This window comes from Ceratotherium simum, chromosome 11 (assembly GCF_057802395.1).
Source record: "Ceratotherium simum simum isolate JZ-2026a chromosome 11, ASM5780239v1, whole genome shotgun sequence".
Taxonomy (NCBI): Eukaryota; Metazoa; Chordata; class Mammalia; order Perissodactyla; family Rhinocerotidae; genus Ceratotherium; species Ceratotherium simum.
In genome coordinates, this window is record NC_141910.1 from 11,955,101 (window position 1) to 11,968,187 (window position 13,087).

At 46.4% G+C, this 13,087-nt stretch overlaps 1 protein-coding gene across 1 annotated transcript in view; it reads right to left on the reverse strand.

Moving 5' to 3' along the window:
- HK2 (hexokinase 2) overlaps positions 1-13,087 on the reverse strand; it is a 60,352-nt gene that overhangs the window by 18,463 nt on the left and 28,802 nt on the right. Inside the window, exons 3-7 of the mRNA XM_004437184.3 lie at positions 8,559-8,707; positions 3,084-3,203; positions 2,368-2,463; positions 1,444-1,543; positions 979-1,162 (exon numbers count right to left, since the gene is read on the reverse strand). Of these exons, the coding sequence (XP_004437241.1) occupies positions 979-1,162; positions 1,444-1,543; positions 2,368-2,463; positions 3,084-3,203; positions 8,559-8,707 (649 nt within the window). The remainder of the gene's footprint in view (positions 1-978; positions 1,163-1,443; positions 1,544-2,367; positions 2,464-3,083; positions 3,204-8,558; positions 8,708-13,087) is intronic.

Sequence of the window (13,087 nt, forward strand, 5' to 3'; positions counted from 1 at the left end):
TTGTAAAGCAAAAGGCTCCCCACCATGGAGCTGGTTTATAGGGTTGGATTTTCCTCTCCAAGCAGAGATCTGTGCTAGAAGCTTTCTGCAACAAGCCACAGCAAAGAGAAGACCAGAGAGGGCCTGAATTGCTCAAAACATTTTGCAATTGCCTTCAGAGCTTGCAGCAATCCGTGTTTCAAGATCTTTAATAGAGACATTAGGCAAATGTTTGTGAGAGTGAAAGAATGTTTTGTAAAGTTAAAAGTAACTAACAACCAAGCCCGGCCAGGCTGAAGAGTATAACATTCAGGGTCCGAAATGTTGGAGCCCCTCCTCCAGTCCACCCCAGGACCCTGGCTGGGCCACAGGTCCAGGGAAGGTGGCCAAGGAGGCTCCTTAGCCAACTTTTCCACAGGCCTTGGGTCTGCCTACAGCTAGGGCAAGAGGCCCTGGGACTCCGTGGGGTCCAGCCTGGCTCACAGGCAGCTCTACCAGAGGTCTGAGTCAGAGCCTCAGACAGGAATCAGGAGCTAACCTTCAGAGCCTCATTGTCTGGGCAGTGACAGTGGTGGGAGGGACAAAAGAAGCTTTCAGAGGCCCTAATCTTGGCCATCTCAACACGACTTTTCTTATGTGGCTCACAAACTGTTTCTATGGACAACTTACAAATTGAAGGTAGAAAGCAAGATCAGGGCTACACACTTAGACTCGAATATGACCTTCTAAAATGACTGTTCTAAAGGGTAGAGCCAAATGATTACCTATAATCTGGTTTGCCCACTTGCTCTATTTTTTAAAAGCCCTCTCAGCAACTTATAGTCACAATGTGTGTAGTAATAAGCACAACATTCCCATAACCAGTGGGTGCCTTGGCAACCTTTCAGGGATATAAGACTGCAAAGCAAAAATGAGAACTGCTCCCCAGCCCTGCCCAGCCCCCACCTCAGTTCCTGAGCCCACCCTCCAAGCCCACCGCACACAGGGAGGCCTGCTCACAGTTGCTGTCCGGGGTTCAGGGAGCCCATGTCGATCTCCTTGTCAAACTCGGTGCGGATGTCGTCGAGCGTGCCATCATCCCCAAAGGCCCCCCACTCCATGTTGATACACATTCGCCCCTCGTCGCCCTCCACCGTGTCGATGTGGCGCATCTCTTCCATGTAGCAGGCATTGCTGCCCATTCCTGGGCAAGACAAGAAACTGCTCAGTGCCCACCTGTGCTGTCCTCTCCCCAACCCACATCTCCCTCTTATTCCACTGTGGTGTCAGGGTATCTCAACATGGTCCAGTCCACTACCACCCCCAACTCCACAAGTCCTGGCTCAGCTCTCCAAAGCGAATCCATCATTATCTTCCAATATGAAGTACAAAGGAACTTCCAGGCCATGGACCGCTCTCCTCCCTTTGCAGCCCACACCCGCATCCATTGGCCAGCACTGGCCCTCACTGCCAGTGTTCACGCACCCACAATGAGACCAATCTCGCAGTTCTGGTCATCGTAACCACAGGTCATCATGGTCGCAACTGTGTCATTCACCATGGCCACGATATCAATATCAAAGTCCTGTGGGGACAAAAGGGGGACTCTGACCTTCACCATCACACAAAGGTTACAGATGTAAAGGTGGAGAGAAAGAGCAGCCAGACACACAGCTCAAGTGCAACTGGGCTGCCCCCTTACTAACCCTACTCAAAGACAAAGAAGGTTAGAGCTGGAAATCAGGTCCAGATCTAGTCTAACAGTGCATGTCACTCCCTAACCTGCTTGTCCTCATTATGGAGGGCTTTCCTAACACCAGTCTCTGTAGTCTAGTTCACAGCCATCACTGCACTAAGAGCCTGTCTTGTCATCATTGTCTTCTCCTTCTCTTTCATCTTCTTGTCTTTCTCTCTTTCTCCCTCCTTCCCTCCCAGAAGGTCTTGTCCTCTCTCTGCCCCTTTCCACCCTAATGCCAACTTTCCTACTTGAAAATGATATTCAAGTCTTCTTCAGGTTAAGAACTAAAGGGTTTTGCTTGTACCAAGTCTAAGATAATTTATCCACCATGCTAATCTGAAGACCCCAAAGGTATCTGATCATATATAAGATTAGTGATGTGGTAATCATTTCGAAATATATGTATGTCAAGTCATTATGCAGCACACCTTAAACTTATACAGTGCTGTATGTCAATTATATCTCAATAAAACTAGAAAAAAATAAAAAATAAAGATTATTGGGTAAACCTAGCAGAGAAAAAGAAAAGAAAACCTCTCCTTAAGAACCACGAAAGATTCTTGTGCTGATTTGAGGACAGTCAGGGAAAAACTTCAGATTGGACCCAAAAGAATGTAAAGAGCCTCCAGACCTCAGGCTCCCGTCTTCCCATCCCTGCTGCCCCCACTCACCCCTCTCCTCTGGATGGCCTTCCGGATCAGAGTGACCACGTCTCTCCCTTCCACACCCCTGGACTTGAACCCCTTGGTCCACGAGACCAGGTAACTCTGGAAAAGGACCAAGGAATGAACATGAATTCCTCACAAAACTCAGACCACATTCCACATACAATCATCATTAGGAGACCTCTGCCATGGGGATAAACTCAAGTCATGATTGAACTTGTGTACTGTTTCTTGAGGAGCCTAGGAAGGAAAAATTTGGGCCTGTCAAAGACCAAGAAAGGAGATTCAATGAATGATTCCTTCATGATTTACTATCCCCAAGAAGTGGAAAGAGCAGGCTATAGAACTGCCAAAATAAGCTATTTGTATACTCACATCATTAACTCCCCAGGCATCTTTTCTCCAAGGATCATTATCATAACACTTAGATCAAAGGAGTTCCTAACTAATTTCTCATTCCTGGATAACATGCAATGTATGTGGGGTTGCACATCATCCTTTGAGGGGAGGGTGATAAAGATCCCCCTTCTCTGGTACTTCCTCACCTCCCCCTACACTGACATACACTCACCCAGAAGGACAGAACTCTCAGTACTCAAACATCGTCCATGCAGTCCATCAGGGCTGCCTCCAACACCACAGTAGCAGGTGGTTCAGAGTTCTTTCCAGTCCTCCCAGCCCAAAGAATGAAGTAACGAAAGTGTCTGAAGAACTCATCTTACCTCGTCTAGTTTTGTTTGGATGCAGGGGAATGAGAAGGTAAAACCCAAGGGGAGCTTCTTGTCTTTGATTTGTAGCTTATCCATGAAGTTGGCCAGGCATCCGGCAATGTGGTCAAACAGCTAAGGATACATAACACAGGAAGGTGAGCAGGGAGGCAGAATGCATAGATATTAAGAGCATCTGAAGTCTTAATTTGCTCATCTATAACATGGGGGTGATAACTTTCCTGCCCTCAGAGTTACCAAAGGTTTATATGAATCAATAAATATAAGGGCTTAACATCAGTTAGTGCTTATTAAATACTGTCTTCCACTTAAACCATTTATCCAACCGCTGTCAAAATAACACCATGAGGCAGGGATAATCATAGCCAAAGCTAATCAGAAAGTCATCGCATGCCCTGGGAACAGAACATCCTTTGACATGAATGCACAGCTGATTATCTTACCAGAAAGGGCAGCCCATCTTACTGCCAAGAAGTATTTTAGCATTCCTGCCTCTTGTGATTGGGGAAGTGGGTGGGACATTTTCTGTTGGCACTCTATGAATGAATTCAACAAAAATAAGTAACTTTTATATTTTTCCTCCATTCTAGAAAACTAATGTCTTTGTTTAACTGAAAAACAATTCAAAGAAGTTATCTTTGTTTTCTAATTTCAAAATGCAACACCCAGTGAGTCCAAGAAGAGCACTGAAGAATAAATAGGGTTTTGTGGATGGGCAGCCTCACAACTGTGACCATGCTAAGCAGGACCTGCAGCTCCTAAGAAAAACCCTAAGCCTAAGGAAAAGCTGTAGTCACACTCATCCAGGCTTTCAATCAGTCCCAAAGCCCACAGCCCCATGGCTTCCTTCTTGCCCACTCAACATCCTCAAAGAGAAGGTGGTGATCCCTCCAGATGCTTAGAGGCTGAGGCCAGGGCCATTCTGGTGCAAAAAGTAAGCAGAGGCCAAAGAGTGAGCAGAGTACAAGGGCCAGGTTGACCAGATGGCAAAATCTAAAAGCCAAGGGAGATAGAGGAGAACCACATTCCTTTTCCTCTCCAGGCAGAAGCAAGGAAGATTCCACTAAAACTTTTGGGTTCCCAAAGTGTGGTCCTGAACTAGCAGCATCACCATCATCATGTTATAAATGCAAATTCTAGAGCCCCAGACCAAACCTGTTGACTCTGAAACTGTGGGAGTGGGGGCCTCCAGGTGATCCAGAAGCAGTGGATTGAGAACCACTCCACTAAACCACAAAAAGTACTTGCATTTACAAAGGAACTGAGAGGTTGGATGTGGCAGGGTAGGCTGAAAGGCCCACTGGCTCCCCAGATGTCTGGGGTATGTTCATTAGGAGGGATCCAGGCCACCCCCATCAAGAAGGTGGCCAGCTCCAACTGAACCTCCTGCCTCGGTCCTGGCCCTCTGTCTGATCATGTGCACAATTAACCTCAGCTGATGCTGAAACTCTCGCTCTCCAAACCAAAACATTCTCAAGAGCCAAGGCTGGGCAAGGACCAGACTCTCTCACTAAAAGACCACCAATACACAAGTGCCAACTCCCTTGAGCAGAGGTCAAGCATTTTAATATGAAATAGGGTTTCTAGACAGATATTCAGCAAATTCTGTTTTTCTGTTGGGAATTTGATCAGAGACAAAATTTACGGTATGGTCAAAACAAATTCCCAGCACCTTCTTCCTGGTACTCTAGTCAAAATGATGTTTAGTACAAACAGTTTTTTTTCTTTTTTTTTTTTTTTTAATTGATGTTTTAATGGTTTCTAACATTGTGAAATTTTGGGTTGTACATTTTTGTTAGTACAAACAGTTTTTATCCAAAAAAAAGAAAGTTGCAGAAGCTGTGCAAAGAGATAAGGCCAAACATCAGAGATGGGGGGAAGGGAAGCTTTAGAAGGGGGGAAAGCAAAATGGTTTCCCCTCACCCAGTCCTGATCACTGCTCCCTTTCCAATAGCGCTGCCAACAGGAGGCAGAAAAAAAGGGGAGGCAGTGAAGAGGCATTAAATAATGTATTGCCCAATACAGTAGCCACTAGCCTTCTGTGGCTATTTCAATTAATTGGAATTTTAAAAAATTAAAAAGTCACTTCCTCAGTCACATTAGCCACATTTCAAGTGCTCGATGCCACAGGTAGCTAGCGGCTACCATATTGCAGAGGGCAAACAAAGAACAGTTCTGCCATTGTGGAGAGTTCTATTGGACAGTGCTGGGTTAGAAGAACTTACACCTTTTTTAAAGTGGGGAAGAGGAGACCATCTGCTTCCTTAATTGGAAGACTATCTCCTCTTCTGTTAGCTGATGATCTAAGGATAAGATACTGGGAGAAAGAGTTAACACCTTCCTGCCATAAAGAGGCTCAAAGGGCACCGTTTTATGAAGTTAGAAAGGATTCCTTTTCCTTACTGGTGAAAATCTGCTCGCTCCCCTTCCCACAAGATACACTTTACAAATCTTAAGTGGCTGCTATTATAACTTGTAATTCACTGCTCTTAAGTGAAGTTCATGTGCTAGAAGACAGATTTCATCCAGGGAGACACTGCCAGGTTCACAGATCTTCAGAAAGCTTTGCAAGTGTTGGGTTTGGTGATTTGGTCTCTGTTTTAACTAAATTTTATTTTTAAAATCTATTTGTTTTCTTACAATTAACATATTGATACCTAAGATCAAATATATATGGGGAAAAAACACCAGTAATTCCACCACTAAAAAAGCCACTATGAATTTCCTTCTAATCTTTTACCAATTGTTTTCTGCTGCTTTTAGGCATATAGTATTCTTTCTCTTCCTTAGGGTGAAATAAATGCCTATATTTTTTCCAGTTTTTTAATGTTTCATTTTTATATAGCATTTTTCCATTTATTTGAAACCTTTTTAACATCACAATAGTTTTGTAGTTTCTTCCAGGTGGGTCTCACAGATTTTTCTTGTTCTTGAGGAAGATTCTCCCTGAGCTAACATCTATTGTCAATCTTTCTATTTTTTTGCTTGAGGAAGATTCTCCCTGAGCTAACATCTGTGCCAATCTTCCTCTATTTTGTATGTGGGCTGCTGCCACAGCATGGCTGACAAGTGGTCTGGGTCTGTGCCTGGGATCCGAAGCCAGGTGAACCCAGGCCATTAAAGCGGAGCACAGTGAACCCAACCACCAAGCCAAGGGGCTGCCCTTGATTTTTTTTTTTTAATTTGGACTAAAACATTTTGTTTATGTACACTGAAGCTATGTGACAACCTCAATAGAGCTAAAATCCCACGGTCCCAGGGACTCAGTCTCCCTTGTCCAACCACAACATTAAAACAAGGAAAGCAGGTTGATCCTCAGGGCTGCCCCCAAAGACATTTAAAGGGTCTAAAAATATCTCCCCCACACGTTCTACCCATGGTCCGAAATTCCTTTCCCAGAAGGTGGCCTGGTGTGGTGTAAAGAACGGTGCACCAGGAGTGTGAAGGCTCCACCTCCTCCAAGCCCAAGGCCCACGAGGTGCCCACGTTGGAAGAGCATCTTACTTGCATTTCATTTTCTCCATTTTTTAAAAAATTATTTTATTCAGGTCATATTGGTTTACAACATTGTGTAATTTCAGGTGTACATTATCATATATCAGTTTCTGTATAGACTGCATCATGCTCACCACCAATAGTCTATTTTCTATCTGTCATCATACATATGTGCCCCTTTACCCCTTTCGCCCACCCCCTCTACCCTCTTCCCCTCTGTAACCACTAATCTGTTCTCCTTATCCATGCATTTGTTTATCTTCCATTCACTCTTTTATTGCGAACATGCTGGGCATAAAATACAGCAGGAATAGGCAGCGCTCAAGCCAAGAGTGATCCCTATTGCTGTGTTAGTATCCCAGAATGTCTTCAGTGATTCCTATCCATGGGCTGAGAGCAGCTGAAGAAGAAGCAGAAAGAACATCCCAAGGAAGGTTTTTGTAGAGCAGGTGAAAGGGGCTACCAGCTTCCCTGGACAACCAAGAGCAGAGAATAATGGCTGGACCTGTGGTGTGGTGGCAGTGAGTGCCCCACCTGCATGAGGGCTCTCCTGGGGGAACTCTTGAGAGGGAGAGCCCCCAGAGGGTCTCCTCCACAAGATTTCATGTCTGCATGAGCACCAGTCCCTTCAGGGAGTGCCTGCTTCTCTGGAAGCAGGAGCAAGTAGTCAGGACCCAGGACCACCATGTTGCCCAATTCCAGGAAACACCACACATGTGGACCACATCACACGGCCTACAAAGTGGATGGAGCCCCCTAGAGTTTGCAAACACAGGATCTAATCACGTCAATCTGGCTCTGTGTCTTGCCTCTGGCCCCTCCCACCCCTGTGATCTAAGGCCAAGTCACTCAATCATTCAAAGCCCAATTCCACACCTATAACGTGGAGATAACAGGAGCACCCAGCTTCTTAATGTGAGGATAAAATGAGGAAATCCATACAAAGTGCTTTTGCTGAGCCTGACATACATGAGGTCATCACGTCAGTTCCTCCTCCTGATGGTCGCTATCTGCTTCAACACAACATTTATTACTTTCTGTGGGGGGTATGTATGTCCTGTTGGTCCAGCTGGGCTTTAAGCCCCGGACGCGAAGGACCAGGACTTTGATTCCCAGCAAAGATCAGTGCCCAATGCATAGCAGATGCTCAATACAGGTTTGGAGACTATCGCGATGGCAGTTCCAGCCTTGCTCATTTTTTTCTGACTATTACTGAGAGGACTCTCACTTGGATTTCACATTTCTTCCCTATCCACTCCTTTTATTGTGTAGTTGCTGAGTATAAAACACAGCTCTAGAAGCCAGGGAGATATAGGGATGACTAAGCATGATTTGAGGCCAATGTGGAAGCACATCATGCCCATTGCAGTGCCAAAAGGGACAGACACCCCAAAGCTGGATTTTGATATTTTCTCAACAGGCTCCCATCCCCATGTGCAAAACCTCTTCTGTTTCAGACGGTCAAGAAGAGAGAAAGCAAATAAAGGCACAGGGGCAGGTTCCATTTGCATGCAATGCTGTGGTAACAACTGTGAGTCAAAGAGGCCTGCAGAATGACCACAGTGGCAGGTGGTGGTGTCAAACCACAATCGTGACTCACCACTCAAAGGCACCACTAACAAACACAGGTGTCCAGGAGTGTGGGCCCAGCCTCCTGACAGCAGGCTTTCCTCAATAACCAGCGCATGTAAGCAGACCTCAAAAGAGATGGCAAATCAAAACACCTCCTACTATAGCACATCCAGACCCCGGTTCTCACACACACACTCCTTGCTCTCCGGCCCATGTGCACCTCTCCTGTTGGAGGGCCCCCCATTTAGCCTCCAGGCATGGGGAGTGGATCAACCTGCAAAGAAAGGCCAAGAAATCCGAGCCTCAGTCAGGGTCTCCTCCCTCTAGACCACAGAGAAGGAGCAGCATCCTGCTCCTGTGGGGCCCAGAGCCCCAGTGGCCACCCTGAGAGAAGGGTCATACCTGGGTGCCACTGCCTTGCATGATGTCCTCGGGGATGGCGTAGATCTGGTTCTCCATCTCAACCTTCTGGAGCCCATTGTCTGTTACTCTGACCCGAAGCACACGGAAGTTGGTCCCTCCAAGGTCCAGAGCCAGGAACTCTCCGTGTTCTGCAGAGAGAGGAAGGGCCACTATTAGTTTGGGAAAGACAAGATCAAACTGCTTCACAGAGACCAAGACTTAAAACCCATGAGTCCCTCCATAGACACTGGTCGTCTCTGGGTGACAGGGTGGCCAGCGGGTCTTACCTTTTCCCACACACATTTATGTATCATCTGATTCTTTTTCTTAATGCCAAGCGCTTTTATATTACTTTTAGAAGTCACATAAACAATGAGACAGTTTCACATCCAATGATGGGGTGTCCAGCCCCTCACGAGAGCTGAGTACTTCCCAAGGGCTTTCAGCCAAGTCCCCATCGTGCTCACGGGGCCATCAAGCCCTGAGCCAGGAGTCTACACCTCAGTTTTCTTCTTCGTGCCCCCAGGACACCTTTCAAACTGCTACAGGCCTGTCAGCCCCTGGGCCTTCTGCCACATTGTGATGCCCATACAATTTACTTCTTAATGTTTGCAAACCGTGATGGCAATGTCCCATGGCAGGAGGAGAGGGTCATGTGATGGAGTGGAATGGGGTCCAAATGGGTATAATTTAAGAGGCCTAGCAAATAAGCCAAGCAGGTGCCCCCCAAAAAGAACCCAGGCTTATCCAAATGTGAGAGAATGCTAACCCAAGAGTACGTAAGACAAGAGTCAGGCCACTCAGCTGTCCCACTCAGACAAGCCACAGAGCTGGGTCAGACGAGGGAGAAGAAGACTCCACAGACACAAGTGGGTCAAGATCTTCAGGTGTCACCAGGAAGTCACAGTCCCTTCCCTCCAGGAAACCAGCAGTGCAGATAGGAAACATCCAGATTCTAGACAATAATACAGCTGGCTGCAGGGACATGCTCCATTGTGTGGCATAGAATGAAAGTGCTGAAGAGGCGCAGAGGCCAGAGCTAGGGCTGGGGGCTGGCGGGGCAGGCAAGTGCTGGGGGAGGAGGTGGGCTCACTCCCTCGGCAGCCTTCTCAACTAGTAAAGGCTCCACCAGTAATGGCTCTACCAGTCTTCCACTGCCTTGCCACACACCTTCTCAAAAGATACAGGGTATTTCCTGGAGGGTTCACTTATCGGCATGTGTGTCAACACTGGGCCCCTTTCCCAATGGGAGACTGCCACTGAACTAAGGCGGAATGGCTTGGAGGGTCAGAGAAATGCTCTGACTAAATGAACCAACAAGGGTTTATTCCATGCCCAGGTCCCTTCAGCAGCAATAACTGTTTGGCCCTAAGAAAAGCTACATCTGCCCAGCAACTTGAGGACACTACCCACAGCCTCTACAGTCCAGAGGGGCAACTTGGGGTGGACATCCTCCACCCTAGATTCCACAGAAACTTGCCTCCACACAACCGTAGTCTGGTGGTAACAATATACGGAGACTGGCTCTGAAGCCCACATTACCCATGTCAGAACTCCAGCCACTTTTTGTTCCTGGCAAGTTCCTGAGCCTCTGAGCCTCAGCTGCCTCGTCTATGAAACAGGGAAGCCATACCTCATGTGGTTGTTATGAGGGGAAAAGGAGACAGTGGGCCTCAAGCACCCAGCAGTGCCAAGAACTTAGGACACGCTCAATAAGTACTAGAAACTTTCCATCCAGCCTCTCGGCAAACACTGCCCAACGCCCACACTTGAGTCTCCCAGGCCCAGTGTTAGGGATGCTTCTTGGACTGAAAAGTAAAATCAACATCACCGGGGGAGACTGCAGAAACCTGTCCAAGAAAAGCCATTGGAATCTGCTCCAATGACTTCAGCATTCCTCCTCAGGGGTACTAATTTTCCGTTCCCTCCCTGGCACTGGAGTCCCCCTGCCCCCAACAGCTACGGTTGTTAGATAGCTAGGGCAACCTCAACCCCGTCTAGGGTGATTCTGCCTCTCTCGTGGCCATGGGCGACTTTTCCAGGCACTCCAGTTCTGGGCCTCCCCTGGTAGTGGGACCTCAGTCAGAATGCAGGAAAAGCTATGTGGTGGTTGTCATGGGGAACGAAAAGGAAAATCACAGACGAACTGCCTGCATCAGCCCAGGATACGTGCCATCTGCTGAATGGGCAGCCACAAGAGTTTGAGGCGGCCGAGGCTGCCCCTGGCTGGTCATGATTCAAGGGCAGCCCAGCTGGATTCACTGGAAGGTCACAGTTTCATCAAGAATGGTGGTTTTGCAGCATTTTCTGATGAAAGCACACATAATAAAGTACTGCTGATAATTCTGTTCCCAAGAAGGAATGTCAACTCTTGCTTTCTTTTCAGGCTCTGCCAGAACAGACATTCCTTTGCATCCCTTCTCCCCGGCAGCCCCCTCCACCAACACACATGATCACAGCTACCACAGCCAAGGACCATATTCCTTCCAGAGTCCAAAATCTGAGGCAGGCCCAGTGCTATGACTTCTGGAGCTAAATCCCAAGGTGACCCATTGGCACAGTGGATGGGCCCCTCTCCTAATGCCCACCTCCTCACCATGTATGAGAGGCCCTCAGAGAACAGCGGCTAAGGGTTGGACCTTAGAGATGTGTGGGCAGGCTTCGTCTTGAATTCCAGCTCAGCTGTTTCACTACCTGTGTGGCATGTCACCTCACCTGTAGAACAGGGCTCATAATGCTGACTTCTCCCAGGGGTTGCGAGGCTTACATGAAATACAAAACATGTTACATGTGAACATAGAGGGACATAGTGAGCCGTCAATAAGTGGCGCTGTCATCACTGTTATTATTCTTTTGTTTGATAATGTAGCTCCTCTCCTAGTTCTTCTCAGCCCCTCCAATCCCTACCTACCCCGACTCCTACTCCTGGCTCAAGTCCTACCTCCACTGTGAACCTTCCGGGACATTCCAGAAGCCCAGAGCAGAGAGTGCGTGATGGGGAGTGAAGGAGGATCGCTGTGGGCCTGGGACAGTCAGACTGGATGGGCAGGAGCAAGGCTCTGGGGCAGGAAAAGATGCCAATAGCAAGTTTCTTAAGAAAGTACACAGCCACGTGGCAGAGGACGCAGCAAGGTCCAGAGAGATCATCCTGTTAAATGATCATGGTTGGTATTTGAGGCGATCTATTAAGAAAACATCTCATATTGCATTTGCTCATTGATGGTTCATTTGTTAAACAAAATGTTTGAGTGTCAACTGTGAGATTTATATATGAGACTGTCAGGTCAGAGGTAAGGTTCTTTTATTGTTAAGCATGCTGTTATGTCTGGAAAACGATTTTAACTTTGGTTTTTTTTGGTGAGGAAGATCAGCCCTGAGCTAACATCCAATGCCAATCCTCCTCTTTTTTGCTGAGGATGATTGGCCCTGGGCTAAGATCTGTGCCCATCTTCCTCTACTTCATATGGGACGCCACGACAGCATGGCTTGACAAGCAGTACGTTGGTGCACGCCCAGAATCCGAACTGGCGAACCCCGGGCCGCCGCAGCGGAGCATGTGCACTTAACCGCTGCGCCACTGGGCCAGCCCCCTAACTTTTTAAAAATAACAAAATAGAAACATTTGATTTTTAAAAGACGAAAGAGTACGAAAGTGGAAAAAATAAAAAGCAATCATCTCTTTTCTTCTCGACTCCCTGAAAGTAACCACTATTAGTGTTTCTTTGGTGTTCTTATTTTATCAAGAGAGAAGAGGCTGTTAACTAACACATTCCAAGAAAAGGGTTTGAGTCACTGGTTCTAAGGAAGTGTATTTTTAATATGGAAGATATTGCCAAATTATCTTCCTAAAAATTCTTGCCAATTTCCACATAAACCAACTGATGAGTCTTGCTCTCCCCAGTGTCCCATGCTACATAGCAATTAATCTTTGCCGGCCTTCTCGGTCAAAGTGGTATCTCATTTTTTAAACTTGGTTTCTTTCTTATGTGTGAGGTTAGCCATTTGGAATTATTGACCGGTCTTTTGAATTTCTTTTTCTGTTATTTTTCTATACATGTCTTTTGCCTTTTTTTAAAAAAATCCATTATTTTCTTAGTAACCTAAAAGAGCTCTTCGTATATTAAGGAAAATAGTTTCGTTGGTTGTATGTTTGCAATTATTTTCTTCTAGTTGGATGTTTGTCTTTTAATTTTGTTCATGGCATTTTTGCCATGCAGAAGTGTTAATTTTTCTGTTGTCAAAATACTTATGGTTTCTGGGTTTTACGTTTTGTCCCAAGACATTCTGAAGAATTACATTGGTTCACCACCCTTCCTGAATCTCTCTAATCCCTCCTAAATGTGGCCACCACTGCTGCTAAAATAAAGGAAGCAAAGTTTCACCATTGGTTTGTTTAAAAGACCAAATTCATCTTCTATTTTCTTATCTGACTTTTTTGAAAAAGGAAGCCCAGAACCCTGTCTTCATCTCTCTTGACTCTAGAGCAGTTTGGACTTTCCCACTCGCATCTAGATTGTTGAGGTCATAAA